The sequence below is a fragment of the Muscardinus avellanarius genome (genome assembly GCF_963383645.1).
Source record: "Muscardinus avellanarius genome assembly, chromosome: 13".
Classification (NCBI taxonomy): Eukaryota; Metazoa; Chordata; class Mammalia; order Rodentia; family Gliridae; genus Muscardinus; species Muscardinus avellanarius.
This window is the reverse complement of record NC_137799.1, coordinates 15,157,898-15,180,363: the sequence shown is the minus strand read 5'-3', so window position 1 is coordinate 15,180,363 and position 22,466 is coordinate 15,157,898. Positions and strand designations below refer to the sequence as shown.

Genomic DNA, 22,466 nt, shown 5'->3' with positions numbered 1-22,466 from the left:
ACCCCCAGTACCACCACCAAAAGAAAAAAGAAAAAGAAAAAGTAAAAGGTTTTAAAAGGTGGTGAAGAAAAATTCAGAAATTTGGTTTTACTCGATTTGAGCGGATTTTTAAGATCATGAACATAGAGAAATTTTCTTTTTTTGTGTGGTACCAGTGGCTGAACCCAGGGACATTCTACCTCTCAGCTATACCCCCAGCCCTATTTTTAATTCTTTTATTTGAAAACAGGGTCTAAGTTGCGGAGGGCCTCACCAAGTACACTAAGTAGGTGAGGCTGGCTGCAAACCTGTGACCTTTCTGTCTCAGCCTCTCAAGTACTGGGATTACAAGTGTGTGCCACCATGCCCGGCTAAAAATATTCTGAAAGGACAAAATTTCCATCTTGTTGAAAAGATTAAGGCAGTCACAGAAATCTGAAAAGCACTCTTTGATGACCACATCTACCTGCTCTTAATATATTCCAAACTCCTGGTTCCACTTTGTATTTCAATGTAGAAACATAACAACTTTGGTAATAAAGTTACATTAGATAAGCCATGATAATTCTGCAGGGGAGGGAAGTCTCTTTTTCACAAAATAGGGATGGCATCAAGTGCCTTAGGATGTATTCTGGTCAAATGTGGTCCTCTACAAGAAATCAGTCAGCTCCTTCTACTGCTGTTGTGGCAACAGGTTTCACGTAGTATGGACCTTCACTCAGGTAAGTTCTGAGCCTCAAATAATTTGGGTTTCCAAAGATTTCTGCGATTGTCTTGGAATTGGCAAGTGCTTTCACCAGTTCGTATTTGGCATCCTTTGAAGCTTTGTCATGCTCCACAGACCGATCCATCACATATTCTACAAAACCTGGACTATTAAACATGAGCTTCTGAGCCCAGGGTTGGTTTGCAATGGCCTGAAATAGAAGGCAGAAAAAATACAATCACTCTGAATCTTAAGAAGTTATGCTTGAACAGGGTGTGGTGACTCATACCTGTAATCCTAGGACTTTGAAGGCTAACACAGGAGGATCTCAGGTTCATCAACCTCAAAATAAAAACAAAAGCCGGGCGTGGTGGTGCACATTTGTAATCTCAGTACTTGGGAAGCTGAGATAAGAGGACGGTGCAAATTCAAAGCCAGCCTCAGCTACTTAGTGAGACCCTGTTTCCAAATAAAAAATAAAATAGATCTAGGAGTATAGACTGGAGGTAGAAAACCCCTGGGTTCTCCCTGAGTACCCCCCCCCAAAAAAAAAAGCCAACAAAACAGGGCTGGGGGCAAACAAAGGTAGCAGCTGAACCTTAAAAATCAGTCAGTTTCTTCTACCTTTTGCCCAAGTTAATTCCCTCCCAAAGGAATATTACCTTTTGCCCACTAAGTTCTCTCCTGAGAAATAAATTTAAGAAAAAAAATTAATTAAACATTTAAAAGCTTCACATACAAAGATATTCATTATAGTGTAAAAACTATAATATATTTAAAAGTGAACAGTTACACAAATTATGATATATAATGGTAAAAATAAACCCAGTTGTTTATAAAGAACAGGTAATGAGTAGTTCTGTTTCACGACAAAAGTAGGTCCCAGCGATATACAAGGCATGATTTACAACAGTAGAGAAAACAAAAGCAAAAACTGGAGAAGAAAAGACTACCCTAAAGACACTTTTTTTGGTGGTACTGGGGTTCCTGGAAGTCCTTCTATCTCCGGGCTGCACTCCCACAGGCTACACTCCCAGACCTATTTTATACTTTTTTATGTGGAAACAGGGTCTCATAAGCCAGCGCGGCTGGCTTCAAACCTGCACGATCCTCCTGTCTCCGCCTCCCAAGCACCGGGATTACAAGCCTGGCCACCATGCCCAGCAACACTTTTTTTTTTAAAAGATCGCAGCTTGTAACAGTTGCTATCTAAATCTTCTTTTAAGAATGATACATTGTCCACCGGGCATGGTGGTGCACACTTGTAATCCCCTGGCTGAGACAGGAGGATTGTACAGGTTCAAAGCCAGCCTCAGCTACTTAGTGAGGTTCTCAGCAACTTAGTGAGACCCTGTTTCCATATAAAGTATAAAATAGGTCTGGGAGTATAGCCTGGAGGTAGAAATCTCCTGGGTTCCAGCCCTAGTACCACCCCCTGGGGGAGGAAAAAAAAAAAAACCCAAACATTTTCAACTGGGCCTGGTGGTGCACATTTGTAATTTCCTCCCACTTAGCAAAAAGATGAAAAAAAGAAACAAGAATCAACACTGTTTAACTCAGCCTTGGTTTACACAAAGTGTGCTAAAAAGATACCTGAACTAGTTCTTTTGTTGGTGGTGGTGGTATGTGTGTGTGTGTGTGGTATTTGGGACTGAACCCAGGGCATTCTACCTCTGAGTTACACCCCCAGCCCTATTTTATTTATTTTTTGTTTTGAAAAGGGGTTTTGTGAAGATGCTGAGGGTGTTCTTGAATCTGTGATCCTTCTGTCTCAGCCTCTTGAGTACTGGGAGTACAGGTGTGCACCACCACGCCTGTTTTCTGAACTAGTTCTTGGCTAACGAACAAGGATAGGGGAGAGTGTTGGGCGCAGACAGCACAGCAAAGGTCCAGATACGAAACAAGCAGGAGGCACTGACTATTCAGTAAAATGGAAATGGAAGGAAATGAGGCTCAGGAAGGAGCCGAGGGTTAGGTCAACTGCGCAGAGCACCTACGGGGTTTGAAATTAATTCTGTGAGCCCACAGAACCCTGTTCAAACCTCAAACAGTACATAGTAGTACCTTTACTGAACAACCTGTTAACACGTGTGTTCCTACATGTGTCTCTGAAATAGCAGAGGACAGAAACTGCACTAAGCACCTGTGCGTCCCAGAGAATCGCACGGGGACCGGCCCATGTAAGCACTCATGTGTTGAGCTGGCAGAATCCCAGCAGGACTTGGAGAAGACAGGAATACATACCGTGAACACTTTTAAGGCAGCACAGTGTAGTTCAGGGAAGGGCTGATTACTGATGCCACGGAAGAGCTCCAGAGGGTCCCGAGACAGAAAGGAAAACCATGATTCGGTCATCCTTAGGAGGTCGTCAGTCTGCTGCTCAGGCTATAGGACAAAAAGGAAAATCTCACAAGGTCAAGGATCTGGAAAACAGCATGCATTCCCATGTCACAACCCTGTGTTTAGATGGCACATGGCTGTTCATCTGCTGTATGATCTTTGCTACGTCTGGTGCGCGCATCCTCAAAGCCAGTCCAGACTTTCCCTAGTTTTTGTTAGATGGGGTTAAACAATCTCTAGGTCTTTTTCATTCTAAGTTCCAAAACTCTAAGATTTCACTTTCTTTCTTTCTTTTTATTTTTATTTTTTGTGGTATAGAAGATTTAACCTCAATGCATTTTACCTTTGAGCGACACACCCAGCCCTATTTTATTTTTTCGTTCTGAAATAGCATCTTGTTAAGTTGCTGAGAGGCTGGCTTCAAACCCGTGATTCTCCTGTCTCAGAATCCCAAGTATTGATATTACAGTTGCGTGCCACTGCGCCAAGATTCCACTTTTCTTGTGAGTGATACTGGGGATTGAACGAAACGCGTTCTACCTCAGCTACACACCCAACCCTATTTTATTTTGAAACAGGGTCTCACTAAGTTGTGGGGGGCCTCCTGGGGTTGCTGAGTCTGGCCGTGAACCTGTGAGGATCCTGTCTCAGCCTCCCAGGTATTAGGATTACAGGTGCGTCCCTCTGTGCCTGGTTAAGATTCTACTTTTAACTTATAAATGGCACTAGTCATATGAAGGTTCTCTTCTTTTACTGAAAGTGAGAAGAATGGCATTTTCGTGGTCACGCTTTACACTAACTGGCATTATCTTGACAGATTTCGTCTCCCAAACATTCTTTATTCATTTCCCCATCTACTTACTGAGAGATATAGAAGAGATGAAACTGCGTCCAAACATCTAATTTTTAGCTCTGTGGGGGCGTTCTTTGCTTGATGTCCTATTCTTGTGAGCAAACGTTCAAAACGGGTTCCTTTGAAGGATAACAATGTAGTTTTTCTTAATATGGTAAAACAGACGTACCATAATATTCACAATTTTAACCATACAGTTGAGTGCCACTAAGCACTCACATTCTCGTGCAATCATCACCACGATCTACCTTCAGAACTTTTATCTACAACTCAAAACGAAAAACTCTGTACCCATTAAACGATAATTCCCACCCTTCCCTTAGAATCAGTACTTTCTGTTTGTGAATTTGACTATTCTTATGCTCCTCATCTAAGTACAATCACACAATATCTGCCTCCCATGTCTGGCTTAAGCTTCCTCTGTGCTATGGCACACGCTACAGTCTCGTAGTTTTTTAAGGCCAACATTCCACTGTATGTTTCTACCACGCTTGGTTTACCATTCACCCACGAACAAACACTGAGTTTTTTCCACTTGTTTGGGCTATCATAATGCTATGAACACAGGTACAAACAAGTGAGTTCCTGCTTTTTTTCCTTTTTGGTAGTACTGGGGATTGAACTCAGAGGTGCTCCACCAGTGACCTATACCCTCAGCCCTTTTTATTTTGAAGTAGGGTCTCACTAAGTTCCTGAGGCTGGCCGTAAACTTGCGATCCTCCTGTTTTAGCCTCCCCAGTACTGGGATTACAGGCCTGTTCCAATGGAGCATGGCTGAGTCCTTGCTTTTAAAACTTTTCAGTATATACCTAGAAATGGAATTTTGGGTGGTAAGGTAATTCTGTGTTTAATTTTTTTCAGGAATTTCCATATTGGCTTTTATAGCAAGCGTACCATTTTATATTCCCATCAGAAAACATAGGACTGAGTGTAGTTTTGCCACATCCTAACACTTGCTACCTTATGTTTTATAACTGAAACACTTGAATGACAGCATCTTAACAGATGTGAAAAATTAAGTTTACTTCCATCAATTATGACCCATTGTAACTTAAACCAACATAAAAATAAGCAAATAGAGCCGGGCGTGGTCCTGCACGCTTGTAATCCCCACGCTTGGGAGGCAGAGACAGGAGGATCTCGCAGGTTCGAAGCCAGCCGCGGCGCTGGCCTAGGAGACCCTGTTTCCAAATAAAAAAGTATAAAAATAGGTCTGGGAGTGTAGCCTGGAAGTAGAAGTGTTTCCAGGAACCCCAGTACCACCAAAAAAAAAAAAAAAAAAAAAAAGAAGAAAAGAAAAAAAAGCCAACAGAGACTAAGCCAACAGATCTAAGACAGATAATTACATGCAGTATAGCACATATAAGGCAGAGTGCAGAGGACTGGGACCAAAGGACCTGATTTGAGTAGCAGCTGCCCCAGTCTGTATGATCCTAGAACCTTATCTATAAAATGAGGATGACAATGGTATGCTCTCTGCAGGACAGTAGAAGGACTACGTGTCCTAGGCAAAAGCACTTAGGAAAGTACATGTAACAGGATATTAGCTGAGATGCACGATGACATACTAGTTTTCTTTTTTCCCCCCTTATTGGGCATTTCCAGGTTCTTTTCTAACAAAAGACAGCCTGTTGCTTCATTCAGATATTTAAAATTATGGAAAACTTCATGAATTTGCGTGTCTTCCTTGCACAGGAGCCATGCTAATCTTCTCCGTATTGTTCCAATTTTAGTATGTGTGTTTCTGAAGCAGGCATATTAGTTTTAAACATATAGTTCAAAAAGATTTTCATAGTCATGCTATGTATTTGTGTAAAATTCATTGCTATGTTGATACTCATGGATATGTCATAAAAGTATCTCTTTCAACATCAAATCAAATCAAACACATTTTTATGTCCCGAGATTACAAATATAAAAAAAGTTTCATGAAATGTTCACTACCCTGAGAAGTAATTGTTATGTCTTCTTCTAAATGAGGCCTAAGAGAAGTGATAGAAGTGAAATTAAAAAAAAAAATAAGGTTTGAGTTAGAACTGGGATACGACAGTCTTCGTGCATAAATACTATTCAAGAAAGACATAGAGGAGAAATAATGTTTGGTCTCAACTGGTTGGTTGGTAAGAGCCCTTTAACAGTAAGAAGTAAAATATAGGAGGTTTTCAGTAGTAAATGAGAATTTCTGAGATGAGTTCAAAGTCATGACTAAAGCCTCCATTTGTAAGAGTATTCATAACATGGTTAACCTGCCAGCAAATGAACTGCAGAATTGAACCTTGTGCAAAGTGAAGATCCACTTAAAGAGGGTCAAGACATACCAACCTGTTTTCTGTAAAACCTGCTTTCCTTCAGTATTGGTCCCCAGGATTCCTACTGTGTCCACAGCTACACCAATCATGGTAGGGTCCTGACTTTCGGTCATTTCAAACACTTTTTCCACAAAGACAGGATAACGCTCACAAATCTGTTGAGGACTATCCATGACAGCCAGGTTTCCAAAAAACTTCACAAATCCTAAAGAAATTTACAAAGAAGAGTAAGACAGCACAAACCGCAAGCCCTATGTTTTGTTTTGTTTTTGCAGTACTGGTGATGAAACCCAGAGGCATTCTACCTCTGAGCTACACCCCCAGCCCTATTTTTCAGTCTTTTTTATTTTTGAAACAGGGTCTCACCGAATTGCGAAGGGCCTCAGTAAGTAGCTGAGGCTGACCGCAAACCACAATCCTCCTGTCTCAGCCTCCCGAATGCTGGGATTACAAGCGTGCGCCACCACGCCCGGCTGAGTCCTATGTTTTTCTTTTCTTTTCTTTTTTTTTGGTGGTACTGGAGGTGGAAACCCCCCCCCCCCCAAGGCTTTCTATCTCCGGGCTATACTCCCAGCCCTATTTTATATTTTATTTGAAAACTAAGTTGCTGAGAGCCTCATTTACTAGTAGCTAGCTGAGGCTAGCTTCGAACCTGTGTGATCCTCCTGTCTCAGCCTCCCAAGCACAGGGATTACAAGCATGTGCCACCACACCAGGCTCTGAGTCCTATGTTTTTAAAGGAATAAAAACTACAGGCCAGAAAGAAAAGCTAGAGCAGTGTGTCGTTTTGAAACTGTCATCCACAGAGACAGAAACCCCAGGGCATTAATGGCACTAGACCAGAATACTGATGTATTATTATATGCAAGAGGGAGAATACAGAATAAAAACTAGTGGATATAAATTATAGGAAGGCAAGCTTGGTCAGCATTGGGAAAATATTTTTAAACAGATGTTCAATAAAATAAGGTAGACTACTCAAGGAAGCAATAAATCTACAACCTCTAAAAATATTCAAGAAAGACTAATCAGCCATATCCTAGAAGAAAATGACTGGAACAAATTCTAAATCAGATTAAGACTCCAATTCAGAGATTTGATGAATCCGTGACATATACTATGTTATTACTGGCATTTTTCTTTTCATTTATTGGGCTTCCAAAGAAAATTACATTAGCTGGGCATAGCTTGCCCAAATTTTGTCTTTATTTTTAAACAGGACCTCACTAAGTTGCAGAGGGTCTCACTAAGTAGCTGAGACTGGCTGTGAACCTGCAATTCTCCTATCTCAGGTTCCCTAATACTGTAATTACAGGCTACTACAACCAACCTGTAGGTGTCTATTTGACATAGAATTTCATTTTCTTTGGATTGCTGGATGGTATTCTAGTTCTAATCTAATTACTAAGTAGATGAGGCTGGCCTTGAACCTGTGCTCCTCCTGTCTCAGCCTCCCAAGTACTGGGATTACAGGCATGAACCACCATGCCTGGCATGTCACACTTACTGATTTGAATAGGTTGAATCATCCTTTCATCTCTGAGATAAATCTTATTTGATCATGGTTAATGAACCTTTTGATTTGCTACTGAATTTGATGGCTATTATGTATCTTCTGAAAGGAACCAACTCCAAAAACAATAATCCCTGGACTCCCCTAAGCAATATAACTCAGAAAAAAACATGCACTGTCATCTCCAGAAGCAGTAACATTTCTTACCTGGCAAATAAAAGCTTGAGAAAGGATCTGAATCTGCCCCAACAATTATATTAGAAATCTGGTCAATTACTCCTTCTTGAGCAAGGTACTGTCGCCCATGTCGGGTATATGCCAGTGACGTCACCATCTCTACACAGGTGGCTCTAAAACCAAAGGACAAACGCAAGGAGACTGCATGAGCGTGGCATCTTGGAACACTGCTTCAGTATGTGTTATCTTACTTAACCTTTCTACCAAATCTGAATGGTCCACACTCTTGACTCTACTTTTCAGATGAGGACACAAGACCTATAAAGTCAAAGTGACTTAGTTGGAGTCGTATTTCTTTTCATAAGGTAGAATTTAGATTTCAATCTTTAGACTAAATTTAGACTTCCTGGTTTTTGTTTGTTTGGAAGAGGAGATACACCCCCAGTCCTATTTTATTTTGAAATATGCTCTGCTAAATTGCTGAGACTGTCCTTGAGCCTTCGATCCTCCCCAATTCCTGGGATTACAGGCGTTCACTACCATGCCCAGATCCTCCTAACTTCATAACAGCTGTTATTGTTCCATCTGAAAGATGAAGAAACCAAGGTGTACACATGCTAAAGTCATTTTCCAAGCTCAGCTAGTAAGTGTAAGTACAAGAGGAATGCAAGCTCAAGTCTTCCTCCTTTTCAGAAGCCCCTATTTCTTTTTCCTCTATCACAACATAATAGGTCATAATAGGTTATTTAACAACGCCAAAGAATCCATGAAAAAATGTGAAGTAGTTCAGAATGGCAGTTACCCTGTGAGAGCTACTGTCGAAGAGCACCCTTGCCTAGGGTCAGAGGAGAGTCACTTGAAAACAGCTGGACTAAGCCGGGCATGGTGGCGCAGTTTATAAGCCCAGCATTTGGGAGGCCGAGACAGAAGCATCATGGTTCAAGAACAGCCTCAGCTACTTAGCGAGGCCCTTTGCAACGCAGTGAGACCCTGTTTGAAAAATAAAGAATAAAAAATAGGGCTGAGGGTGCAGCTCAGAGGGAGAATGCCCCTGGGTTCCATCCTCGGTCTCCCCCCGCCAACACCAGCTGGACTGTCTTGCGGGTCTTTGCTGAGTTCCAACATGGTTTAACTTCAGCAATCTTTTCTTTCTGTGGTACTCTACCAGTGAGCCACACCCTCAGCCCTTTTTATTTTGAAAGAGTGTCTTGTGAGCACTTGTAATTCCAGCACTTGGGAGGCTGAGACAGGAGGATCGCGCAGGTTCGAAGCCAGATTCAGCTCCTTAGCGAGACCCTCAGCAGCTTAGTGAGACCCTGCTTCCAAATAAAAAACGAAATGGGTCTGGGAGGATAGCCCGGAGGCCTGACCTGAAATTCTCCTGTCTCAGGCTCCCAAGAAATGGGATTACAGGTGTGTGCCACCACGCCCAGTTCACATGTCATTCTGAATATGCGTGAAAAATAAACTAGGAATGACAAAAAATGATTGCCAATCTGGGCAAAGGCCCTAGCAGTAAACATAATGCTATGTCCCAAAGTCGTTTCCTGGCCCTCTAAAAGAGGTAATTTCTCTTTAAGGACTCCTTCAGTGAGCTGGGTGGGTTACACATGCCTGTCACCCCAACACTTGGGAGGCTGAGACAGGAGGATTGCAGGTATGAGGCCAGTCTGTGATTATCTTAGTGAGATTCTGTTTTAAAAAACAAAAAGGGCTGGGGTATAGCTTGGTGGAAGGGGGCCCCTGGGTTATATTTCCAGTACCAAACCCCCTAAACAAAAAAACCTCCAAAAACCTAAGTGAACACACCTGACCAGCACATCCTCACCAGTCAGCTCTCTCAGGAGCTGGGTTACCAATCCACTGGCGGTACAGTACTTTAAAGATTCTGATGACACAGAAGAAATCTCCACAATTAGCTGAAAGAGAGAACAGCAAAAGGAAAAAATAACATTAAAATAGCCCTAAGATTGTTAGATCTCATTTTAAATTAAATGCAGAACTGGATACTTTATATAGCTGAATTTTTAGAAATCCTTTATTTATCTCTAGGGAACCTTCATTGGACACATAACTTTGGCACAGAAATACTACATTATACCTTGGCCTATCTGCAATACCAAGAAATCATCAATTGGGGTATATTAGCCCAAATTGGCAAAAACAAACAAACTAGAAAAACCATTCATTTGCTGGCTTGGACAGCAGCCTAGTGGTAGAGCACTTGCCTAGCGTGTATGAAGCCCTGGGTTAGATCCCAGCACCATTAAGAAAAAAAGTGTTCACTCACGCAGTCACTACTTTTTTGTGGTACTGGGATTGGACCTAAGGGCATTCCACATTTGTGCTCCACCCTCAGTCCTATTTCTTTTCTTTCTTTCTTTTTTTTTTTTTGAGATGGGGTCTAAGTTGCTGAAGGCCTTGCTAAATTCCTGAGGCTGCCCATGAACCTGCAATCTGCCCAACTCAGCCTCAACATATGCCAACAAGTATATTTTGAGGGTCTACAGAGAAAGAGGACATTGAAGGACTGTAGGCACTGGATATGGACTTTTGTGTGTGGTGCTGGGGATTGAACTCAGGGACATTCTACTTCTGAATCACACCCACAGACCTATTTTACTTTTTAATTTGAAACAGGGTCTAAGTAGCCGAGGCTGGCTGTGAACCTTTAATCCTCCTGTCTCGGCCTCCCAAGTACTAGGATTACAGGTGTGCGCTACCAAGTACAGATTGGTATGAACTGTAAAGAGATCACTTCAAAACACCTTGCTGTACATGATATGGTATGGCTTTGTCAATCTAAAAATAATAAATTAAAAAGATCATTCTGACTGCATGTAAGCAAGATAGACTAGGGATGATAAAATGTGTGAGGGGAGACCAGCTTGAGTGTAAATGCAAAGTCCATGTACGTGCCAGTGATAGGGTGTCGTAGCTTAGACCAGGGTGCTGGAGACTATTACAATAAGGAGAAATGCCCTGGTCTAAATAAAATCAACATGGTATGACTGAATGGCAGGGAGAACAAGGCCTCAGAATGAACGAGCTCACGGTCTACTAACCCAGCCACGTGAACTCTGACACAGAGCCTGTTTGTTGCCACCGTTTCTTTCCTGGGGGGTGGGGGTGGATGTGCTGGATGAGGATTCAGTTTGAGCATGAGCATGAGGGTACTGGAATATGTCCACCAGGGCAAGAGTGAGTAAGCAGTTGGATATGAAGATCTTAGTTCAGAAGAGAGGTCTGAAGCTGGGTGTGATGGCGCACCCCGGTTAATCCCAGCATTTGGGAGCCCGAGACAGGAGAATCGCGGTTTGTGGGCAGCCTCAGCTACTACTTAGTGAGGCCCCTCTGCGATTCACTGAGACCCTGTTTCAAAAAATGAAGAATAAAAAAATAGGGCTGCGGGTGTAGCTCATAGGTAGAATGCACCTGGGTTTCACCCCTGCAGTACCACAAAAAGAGAGAGAGGGAGAGGGAGAGGGAGAGGGAGAGGGAGAGGGAGAGGGAGAGGGAGAGGGAGAGGGAGAGGGAGAAGGAGAGAGAGAGAGAGAGAAGGAGGGAGGGAGGGAGGGAAGAAGGGAGGGGTCTGGATTGGATTGGGAAGTTTACATTTGAGACTCATCAGCCTGGGCAACATAGACCTTTTCTCCAAAAGAAGAAAGAAAGAAAGAAAGAAAGTCTTTGTATATGTTTTGCCTATAAGAGCAGGATTTGGGACTTTGTCTTCTCAAACTTCAACAATAAAAGATTCAATAGAGGATAATCAGTCAGGAGACTGAGAAGAAAGAAGGAAAACCAGGGAAGAGTGGTATCAAGGCACATAAGTAGGAAAGTGGGAATTAGACTGTACTTGGTTCTATTTTAAATATGCAGCTTGTTAAATGTGCAGCTTTGGAGTCCTTCAAAAGCGAGGTTAATAATAACGTATAAGGTTTACTGTAAGAATGAAAGATAATACGTGTAAGCACTCAGTACAAAGCTTGTGGGACTAAGAGCCATTTCTTCTTACTACTACTAGTACTAATTTTTTTCAGTCTACTTTCAATGGTATCTTGCCTCATATAGTACCTACTGCACACTGTAAGTACCAGGTTGGGAACCCATCCCTGTGTCCAAGTACCATGGATAGCGCCTAACAGATAATATATTCAATAAATGCATATGAATTCTCGCCTTCCTTGTAATTTTATTGTATTTTGCTTACTATCAGAAAATGTACTTTTTAGTCTTACCTCATATACCCTGTATCGAACAATGTCATTTGTTTTCATCACATTTTTCAAATCATCCAGCAGATTGCTTTCAAACAGAGCCTCAAGCCCAGCTTGGGTTAGTGATATTCTTGACAGGGATTTGATGGCCTTATAAGGAAATAGAAAGTGTCTCTTAGTCACACAAATACCGAATATTTGTACTACTTTTTTTGTTTTGTTTTGCTTTTTGCAGTACTGGGATTGGAACCCAGAGACATTCTACCTCTGAGCTACACCCCCAGCCCTATTTTATTTTTTATTTTGAAACAAGGTCTCACTGAGTTGCAGAGGGCCTAAGTAGCTGAGGCTATTCCGCAAACTGCCATCCTCTTGTCTCAGCCTCCCGAATGCTGGGATGACAAGTGTGCGCCACCACGCCCGGCTTGTATCTACTTCTTAAGACTGATGTGAAAATTAATGCATAAAATGCATTTGACCCAGCCCAGCATGGTGGCGCACGCTTGTCATCCCAGCATTCGGGAGGCTGAGACAGAAGGATCACGGTTTGCGGCCAGCCTCAGCTACTTAGTGAGGCCCTCCGCAACTTAGTGAGACCCTGTTTCAAAATAAAGAATAAAAGACAGGGCAGGGGGTGTAGCTCGGAGGTAGAATGCCCTGGGTTCCATCCCCAGACCCAGGGAAAAATGCATTCAACCCAATGTTTTCATTTTAGCTTCACTATTGGTATTTGTAATTGGGAAAGATCAAGCGACTAAACATAAGCTCAGTAATGTAGATACATGTATCCTACAAAATGGAGAAGAGGTCACTACTATTTATTTGATAACCATTTAGATACCACCTACAGGAGATTACAAATTCGGTTTCACAAATCACCCACGCTAACCCTTCACCTCTCAACTCAACTCAGGCCTGTCTTCACTTCAGGACACTAATGTCTCGACATGTTAAGCTGATAGCTCTGGCAAACTCACCGCTTTAGCCACAGATAGATTCTCTCCACGGATGCAATAAACAATTTGTTTCAGTAGGTCAGCATTATTTAGAATCTCAGTAACAGCATCAGAATGTTCAACAATTCTTCCAACCTGAAGAAAAAAAAAAGGAATCACAACACCCTTCCAGATAGAGGAAATGTGCACACAAGATAGTCAAATTTCCTTACTGTGTAATTATTTTAGAAGTCAGTGATTACAGCTGAGTGTGGTGGTACACACTTGTAATCCTAGTACTTGGGAGGCTGAGACTGGAGGATCACAGGTTCAAAGCCAGCCTTAGCAACTTAGTGAGCCCCTCCGCAACACAGTGAGACCCTGTAAGGCTGGGAGTGTAGCTCATGCCCCAGGCTCAATCCTCAGTAACACATTCCCCACAAAAGTCAGTGATTACAGCTGTAGGGCAAGCCAGTAAAAACTCACAATAACCCAAATTCATTAAAGCCAAACACACAGTGTAGTCACACCTTTAAGTAAGGAAAATAAAGAGAGGAATGACAATACAAATAATACTTATGTCAACTTTTACCTCTTTTTTTTTTTTTTTTGCGGTTCTGGGGATGGAACCCAGGGGCATTGGACCCCTGAGCTACACCCCCTGCCCTATTTTTTATTCTTTATTTTGAAACAGGGTCTCACTAAGTTGCGGAGGGCCTCACTAAGTAGCTGAGGCTGTCCGCGAACCACGATCCTCCGGTCTCAGACTCCCAAATGCTGGGATGACAAGCGTGCGCCACCACGCCCGGCTCGAACTTTTACCTCTTTTACCTGTAATGACTTTAGGCAAACTAAATAACTTCTTTGAGCCTAATTTGTTATTTGTAAAATAGGAATACAATAGTTATTTCCAGGATAGCTATGAAGATCAAATGAGACTTAAATAGCCAAGGCACATACCCAGTTTCTGGCATACATGCGCTCAATGAATAAACTGATAGCATCCCACTTTTTTTATTGAATAAATACCTTAGAGAAGAAAAGGCAACGAGTATCTACTGGGTAACTGCTTAGTTTCTAAGATTTGACAGGCTAGTCCTTAACAGCAGCTCTTCCCTCAGACAGTAGGATGTCTGGCTAACGGGATAACAGTTACTGTCTTAATTTGTTTGCTTAATGACCTTTACAAGAGCACTTAGTTCCTGCCATTACTATTAGGATCTAACAAAGCTGTTTAAACAAACAGCTGGCAATCTTTTCCTCTAGATTAGGAACTCCTTGAAGAGAAAAAAAAAATTTATCTTCGTAACTCTAGCACAAACACAAAAAAAGGTTGATCTTGGTAACCATGGAACAATGCCTGATGTGACAAAGGAATTCAGCCAGCATTTGGATGAATGAATGAACGGGAGGGTGCTCAGTGGAACTTTTTACCTTGGCTTGAATTTCCACGTTTGGGTTGACTAGGTACAAGAGAATAGACTAGATACATCATAAGAACAGAGAGAAACTGGTACCATACAGAACTGGGCCCAGCGAAAGTAGTCAACGTCATTCCTTTCTTATACAAGCTAGTGAAATTTCTTACCTGGGACAAAGCGAGGATTTTTACAGAATCGTCAGGGTGAGTGAGTCCTCTCTGTAGGTCAACCCTGAGGTTCCTGGCCACATGAACTGGCTCCAGAGCGTGGAGCAACCTCTCCAGAATGGATACACACAGAGCAGTCTGTTCCCTAAAGGAGACACCATAAATCTCTTTAGTTCACGTCCTGCCAGATTAGAAGCAACAACCTAATAATAACAGTGAAGCTTGGCTCCAAAGACTCTTCTATAAAGAAAAATTCTTTTAAACAGCAGCTTTTATTCACTCATTAAAAATTTTCTAATTACCTGTTATCCCTCATGCCTGTGCTGTGGCTACAAAGAAGGGTAAGATATATTCTTTGGCCTGAAGAAGCTTGGTCTAATTGAAAATACAGAAAAATAAAAGGCAACCATACTCCAGGAAGGTAATAAAATACTGATATGTAGAAGAAAATAAATCTGTCAATATACTTTTCTGTTTATTTGTGTAAAGAAAGTAGATTTCCAGAGAAGTCATCCCCGCCAAAAACACTGTGTGCCAGTGTTAGAAAAAGAACTTTCAATTTGAAGGCTGTTAACATGGGAGGTGATAAAGGAGTGAACTTGGGAGGAGAGGTGGGGATGGAGAGGAGGGAAAAGATGTAATAGCTATTAACGAAGTAACCAGGACTTGATGAATACAGATACTGTTTCAAGACAATGTCCTTGTCTCTTAATAGACGCTATGAATGAACGGTCTAATATTCTGCAAATAGGAGCATACAATTAAACTGGTACAACTTTTCTTGATGGGGAGAAAAAACAAAAGTTTAAAAAGCCAGGCACAGCCCGGTGTGGTGATGCATGCTTGTTATCCCAGTATTTGGGAGGCTGAGACAGGAAGACCCAGGTTCGCGGACAGCCTCAGCTACCACTTAGTGAGGCTCTTTCTAACTCAGTGAGACCCCATTTCAAAATAAAGAATAAAAAAAAAAATAGAACTGGGGGTGTAGCTTGGAAAAAGAATGCCCCTGGGTCCCATCCCTAGCACTGAATAAAAAAAAAAAAAAAAAAAAGACAGGCAAGTTGGCACATACCAGTAATCCCAGTACTTGGGAGGCTGAGAAAGGAGGATCGCAGATTTGAAAGCAAATAGTGAGAATCTTGTCAATCTAGTGAGATCCTGTTTCAAAAATAAAAAAGTAAAATAGGGTTGGGAATATAGCTTAGATGTACAATATCCCTGGGTTCCATCCCTAGTACCCCCCACACACACACCAAAAAAAAAAAAAGTTTTTTTTGTTTTTTTTTTTTTGGTGGTAGTGGGGTTCCTGGAAGCCCTTCTACCTCCGGGCTACACTCCCAGACCTATTTTATATTTTTTTAAATTTGGAAACAGGGTCTCTTAAGCCAGCGAGGCTGTTTGTGAACCGCAATCCTCCTGTCTCCACCTCCCAAGCTCGGGGATTACAAGCGTGCACCACCACACCCGGCAAAAAATACTCTTAACTTAGGGATTCCACTTCAAATAAATTCACCTAGGGGAGTACTTAAGAATGCCTTCACAGCCGGGCGTGGTGGTGCACGCTTGTAATCCCAGCTTTGGGAGGCTGAGACAGGAGGATTGCGGTTCACAAACAGCCTCAGCTACTTAGTGAGGCCCTTTGCAACTCAGTGAGACCCTGTTTCAAAATAAAGAATAAAAAAAATAGGGCTGGGGGTATAGCTCGGAGGTAGAATGCCTCTGGGTTCCATCCCCAGTACCACAAAAAAAAAAAAAAAAAAGGTTTCACACCCAAGATAATTAAAAATGTTTACACAAAAATCTGTACACAGCTGAGTAGAAATAACCAAAAGTCCAACTGAGGAATAAATAGTGTGGTATATCCATACGATAGTCCACTCAGCCATAAAAAAGAAGTACTCATACATGCTACAATAAGAACACACCTTATAAATATGATCCTAGGAAGTCTGACACTAAAGGCCTAATTTGATAATGACTCTATTTAATATGAAATGTCCAGAACCGACAAATCTATATACCAAAAGTAGTTACTGGTTGTCAGGGACTGGGGGAGTGGAGTAGAAGGGAAATGGGGCGTGACTCCTCCTGCATATTGGTTTCTTGTCCTTAAAATAAATAAATAAAAACCATGATTAAGCCGGGTGTGGCGGCACGCACCAGTAGTCTCAGCAACGTGGAGGCTGAGATAGAAGAATCACCTGAACCCAGGAGTTTGAGGCCAGCCCACAACCAACAGACTCGCAGCATAACACTATCCCAGCTCAAATAAGGAGATTATATGTAACATACAGCTCACCACTTTTAATGTATAGTTCTGTGGCAATAAGTGCGTTAACACGTATTGTGCAACTATCACCACATTTTTATCTTCCTGATCTGAGCACTGCACCCAATGAACATTCCCAGTTCTCTCCTTTCAGTCCCTAACAACCAGCATTCTACTTTTATTCTCTCTAAATTTGTGTGTTGTAGTTGTCTCCTATGAATGAAAGCATACATTATTGGGTCCTTTTGCATCTACTTAGTGCGTTTAGTATGTAATGCTTCCAAGTTCCTGTTAGGATTTCTCTCTCTCTCTCTCTCTCTCTCTTTCTTCCTTCTCTCTTTTTTTCTCTTGCAGTACTGGGGATGGAATCCAGGGGCATTCTACCTTCAAGTGACATCCCCAGTAGTATTTTTTATTCTTTATTTTGAAACAGGGTCTCACTGCATTGCAAAGGGCCTCACTAAGTAGCTGAGGCTGTTCTTGAACCGTGATGCTTCTGCCTCAGCCTCCCAAATGCTGGGATTACAGAAGTGTGTGCCATCATGTCCAGAAGAATTTCATTTCTTTTATTTTTTGTAGAACTGGGGATGGGACCTAGGGGCTTTCTACCTCTGGGCTACACTCCCAGACCTATTTTATATTTTATTTGGAAACTAGGTCTCACTAAGTTACCGAAAGCCTCACTAAGTAGCTGAGGCTGGCTTTGAACCTGTGTGATCCTCCTGTCTCAGCCTCCCAAGTACTGCCATTACAAGCATGTGCCACCATGCCCAACTATTTCCTTTCTTTTAAAGGCTAGACATACAATATCCCATTGTATATACCTGACACAATTTGCTTAGCCATTTCACTCTTGCTATTGGAACAGATGTGCAGTAATCTCATTGTGGTTTTATTTTTCCCTAATGAGTAATGATAGCACGACTCTTCACGTGCCTACCTGTCACCTGTATATCTTCTTATTCAAATCCTTTGCTCAACTTTCAACTGGGTACTTTATCTCCTATTATTGAATCCTGAGAGGTTTTTTAATATATTTTCTGTATTTTGTTTTTCATTCTCTTACCTATGACCTTTGAAGAACAGAATGTTTAATTTTGATGAATTCCAATTTATCAATTCTTTCTTTATTTTTTTTTTTTTTTTGGTGGTACTGGGGGTGGAACCCAGAGGCTTTCTACCTTGGGGATATACTCCCAGACCTTTTTTCTATTTTATTTGGAAACAGGGTCTCACTAAGTTACTGAGAGCCTCACTAAGTAGCTGAGGCTGGCTTTGAACCTGTGTGATCCTCCTGTCTCAGCCTCCCAAATGCGGGGATTATAAGCGTGCGCCACCACGCCCGGCTCAATTCTTTTCTCTCTCTCTCTGCGGTACTGGGGATTGAATGCAGGGTTTCACACATGTCAGGCCGAGAGCTCTACCACTGAGATACAACACAGACCCTCGCCCTTTAATCTTATGACACAGTCTCACTAGGTTGCCTAGGCTGGCCTGTAACTTTCAATCCTCCTACCTCAGTCTCTCCAGAAGCGAGGATCATGAGTTTCTGCCACTGCAACCAGCTCAACTGATCACACCCAGCTTAATTTCTGATTCAAGAAATTCATAGAACCCAAGGATACAAAAAGTTTTTCCTAGAGACAGGAGGATCGCGCAGGTTCGAAGCCAGCTGCGCAGGTGCTGGCTTAGGAGACCCTGTTGACAAATAAAAATGTAAAAATAGGTCTGGGAGTGTAGCCCGGAGATAGAAGGACTTCCAGGAACCCCAATACCACCAAAAAATAAAAATAAAAAGTTTTTCCTACATTTTTTCTATAAGTTTTATAGTTTTAGATTTTATATTTATACCTATACTCTACTTTCATATAATGCTGGTGGGAATGTAACTTTGGAAAACAGTTGGCTTGTCCTTCCTTTCCACTGGGGATGGAACCCAGGGGTGTTCAACCTCTGAGCTACATCCTCAGCCATATTTTATTTTTTTGAAACAGGGTCTCACTAAATTGCTAAGTCTGGCCTTGACCTTCTATCTCAATTCTCTTGTCTCACCCTTCCCAGACCTGGGATTATAGGCATGCATCACCAAGTCTGGTTGGCAGTTTCTTAAGAAATTAAACATATACCTACCATACTATCCAGCCTTTCTACTCCTAGGTATTTACTCAAAGAGAAAACAAAGTATTTATGCAAATACTTGTATATGAATATTCACAGCAGTGTTTAACACAATTGTTCATCAACGGAGAATAGATACACAAATTTGGGTACATCCATACAAGAGACTACTACTTAAAAATAAAAAGGAATGAACAATTCATTCATGCCGTATGAATAAATCTCAAAATAATTATGTTCCGTAAAAGATATCAAACAAGAGTACATACTATATGGCTCCATATACTTAACACCCCTCCTTCCTCACCAGCAAAAACCCAGCTAACTCATCTATAATGATGGAAAGCAGACCAGTGGTTGCCTGGCTAAAGTAGGAGGGATTACCAAGCAACATGAAGAAATTTTGGGGAGTGAAAATTATGTTTACTATCCTGATTGTGGTGATGGTTTCATGAGCATGTTACAGAAGTCAAAACTTGCCAAATTGTACATCTTGTTAAATGCAGTCATTGTACATAAAGTATACTGCAATAAAGCCTTTTCTTTTTTAAAGTAGTGGTAGGTTAAATTGCATAATGTAGAGCTGGGTGTGGTGACAAGTGATTGTAATCCCAGCATTCAGTTGGCTAAGACAGGAGGATCGCGGTTTGCAGACAGCCTTGGCAACTTAGTGAGGCCATCTGCAACTCAGTGAGACCCTGTTTCAAAATAAAGAGTAACAAATAGGGCTGGGGGTGTATCTCAGAGGTAGAATGCCCCTGGGTTCCATCCTCAGTACCACCAAAAAACAAATAAATTTAAAAAATTGCATAACATGTATGGCCATTCACAGGTTATATGTGGCCCTTTGTTATCAGAAAGCCAAAGAGTTAATAACTTAAAATCAGTCTTGTTTGATCTCCATGTTGTAAATCTTAAGGCTTAGTTTTCCCCACAAAAACTATCAAAATTCTAAGTTTAAGCAGGAGTGGTGGCACACACCTGTAATCCCAGTACTTGGGAGGTTGAGACAGGATGATTGCAGTTTCAAGGACAGCCTCAGCAAAGATACTCTCAGTAATCTGGTAAAACCCTGTTTTGAAATAAAAAATAAAAAGAGCTAGGGGTATAATTTGCAGGTAGAATGCCCTTAGGTTCAATTCCCAGTACTATTAGGGGAGAGAGAGAGGAGAGGAGAAGAGAGGAAGAGGGAGAGCGAAGAAACCCTAGGTTTATATCTACAAGACCAAAACCTGGGTTTAGCAAGGATAATAACACTGTATGTGGAGACTGCCAGTATACTATTTGCAAAATTATTCCCAGAAATTGCAATTGGCATTTATTACATATCCAGTTCTGAACTGCTCTTTTGATTTTTGATTGTTTCTTAGAATACGCCATCTTTCAGCAAACTGTCTTCCCAACACACCTTACTCAAGCTCCTGTCACTTCAGTTCCTACTGCTTCTGTTGCCAACTAATGGCGTGACCACTGTCTCCTCATGTATAATATGGAGCTGGACTAAGTGCCCCCTCTAAACTCTGTAAGCCTCGTCTTGTATCAGCCATACACAGCACTATATGTTGGGCCCTTGGAGACATAAATGGGGCACATGCCTGTAAGCCCAGTAGTTTGGAGGCTGTGACATGATCAAAGGTTTGAGGCGCCTCAGCAATTTAGCGAGGCCCTCAGCAACTATGAAATATCCTAGTTCAAGACAAAAAATAAAATGGGCTGGAGGTATAGCTCAGAGATAGAAAACTCCTGGGATCAATTTCCAGTGCCCTGAACACACACGCACGAACGCACCCTACACATAGCGTTACATGGTAGCATCACATATTCCCGCTTTAAGGCATATTTAAGTTTCCAGAATTATGTTTTTGCGGCGACCATCTGAAGCCAAGAATTTGTACTTGTGCCGGGCGCGGTGATGCACGCTTGTAATCCCAGCGCTTGGGAGGCTGAGACAGGAGGGTCGCACAGGTTCGAGGCCAGCCTCAGCTACTTAGTGATACTCTCAGCAACTTAGTGAGACTCTATTTCAAAATAAAGTATATAAAAAGGTCTGGGAGTATAGCCCGGAGGTAGAAAAGCCTCTGGATTCCACCCCTGTACTACAAAAACCAATTTTTTTTTGTTACCTGTAACCTTGCTTTTCTTCTCTAATTCCTACTTCATGGATGAGGCAGGGAGGTCAGGCGATCAGAGGAACCATACCCAGGGGCACCCTCAGAGGCTGGACGTAAATCCCATCTCTTGCCTTTTAGCCCAGGGTCCTTCCCTCTCTGCAACTTCGGCTAACTTCTGCCTCCTCCACGACAAGAAAAAGGACTCCCCTCGCCTCCACCCACCCGCGTCTCCATACTTGGGGGTGCCCTCGCCCCTACTCAAGCTCCGGGGTTCTCTCACCGATTGTTCTGGTTAAGCAAGGAGAAAAGCGGACCGAGGCGCAGTTCCGCCGCTTGCTCCCGAAGCTCGCCGAGCGGCACGGCCTGCACCACCGACTGCAGGGCGCGCAGCTCCTCCAGCGGCGCTTCCAGCCGCGCCACCTCTCGCAGCAGCGCCAGCGCCTGCGCTGCCATCTTGCCGGCTCTGGCCCTCCCACCCACCAGGTTCCCAGGGCGCGTTTCCAACTCTCGCGAGATCTGCTGAACGGAGCCGCCTCTAACCTGCTAAGTCTCGCGAGAGGAAGTCTCCGGGACGAGTCAAAGGTCGCCAGTGTTTACGCGCTCAGCCTGACGTCATCAGGGAGCTGCGCCCCTTGGCTTGCTTACGGGAGTCCGCTAGGTGAACACGCCGAGGGCGAAACCTCGGCCGATGTTCAGCGGGCGGAGCGGAGAGGATGAGGGCTCGCGGGCTGTGGGCCGCCGGGACCGCGGCCCTCGTGGAGTTCGCCGCGGCTTGGGCAGCGGCTGCGGCCGTCCAGGCGGCGCGGAGGCCTCGGGGAACCTAGGACCCGGGTGAAAGACCAGCCACGCGGGACCGAGGCGTGAGTAATACGCACGTGGGGCGCCCTGGGGCGGCGACGAGTCCGTGGTGCGCGTGATTAAGAAAAACGAGAGGCCCTTTGAGGCCGGCATGGAGAATGCTTCTCCCCGGTCTGCTCTGAGAACTGTGTATTCACCTGACCTAAACATCGGGAAGCTGGAGACTGAACACTTCGAGTGCAGGAGCGCATCCCACCGGGCGGTTTCTGGCTACAAAGGCCATTTGCAAGCAGACCCAAGGCATCTTTAGGCTTCTGGTGGAAACCGGTGATCAGGGCTATCCGGAGAAGTTTGATGCGGGCAAGGGATGATGTGAGAAGTTTAAAAATCCCTACTGTCTGCGAAATACGAAGTTGATGGGGAAGGAAGAACCGTCCATGCAGCGTTGGTACCCAAGACTGATCAGAGCTAGAAGCTAAGCTGTGTGATCCTGCTGATCCCAGTGCCGCGGAGATATGCATGTTTGGATATGCATGCCTTCCCATACTTTTAG

General features: G+C 42.9%; 1 protein-coding gene across 1 annotated transcript; it reads right to left on the bottom strand.

Moving 5' to 3' along the window:
• Positions 1–638: 638 nt before the first annotated feature.
• On the bottom strand, positions 639–21,568 carry PSMD5 (proteasome 26S subunit, non-ATPase 5; the record flags this gene model as incomplete). The annotated part of the gene is made up of 10 exons (XM_080708790.1): positions 639–896; positions 2,930–3,070; positions 3,888–3,997; positions 6,201–6,392; positions 7,908–8,050; positions 9,687–9,796; positions 12,116–12,244; positions 13,072–13,185; positions 14,618–14,762; positions 21,396–21,568. 10 exons carry the CDS (start codon positions 21,566–21,568, stop codon positions 639–641), a joined length of 1,515 nt encoding a protein of 504 aa, XP_080564916.1.
• Positions 21,569–22,466: the final 898 nt, after the last annotated feature.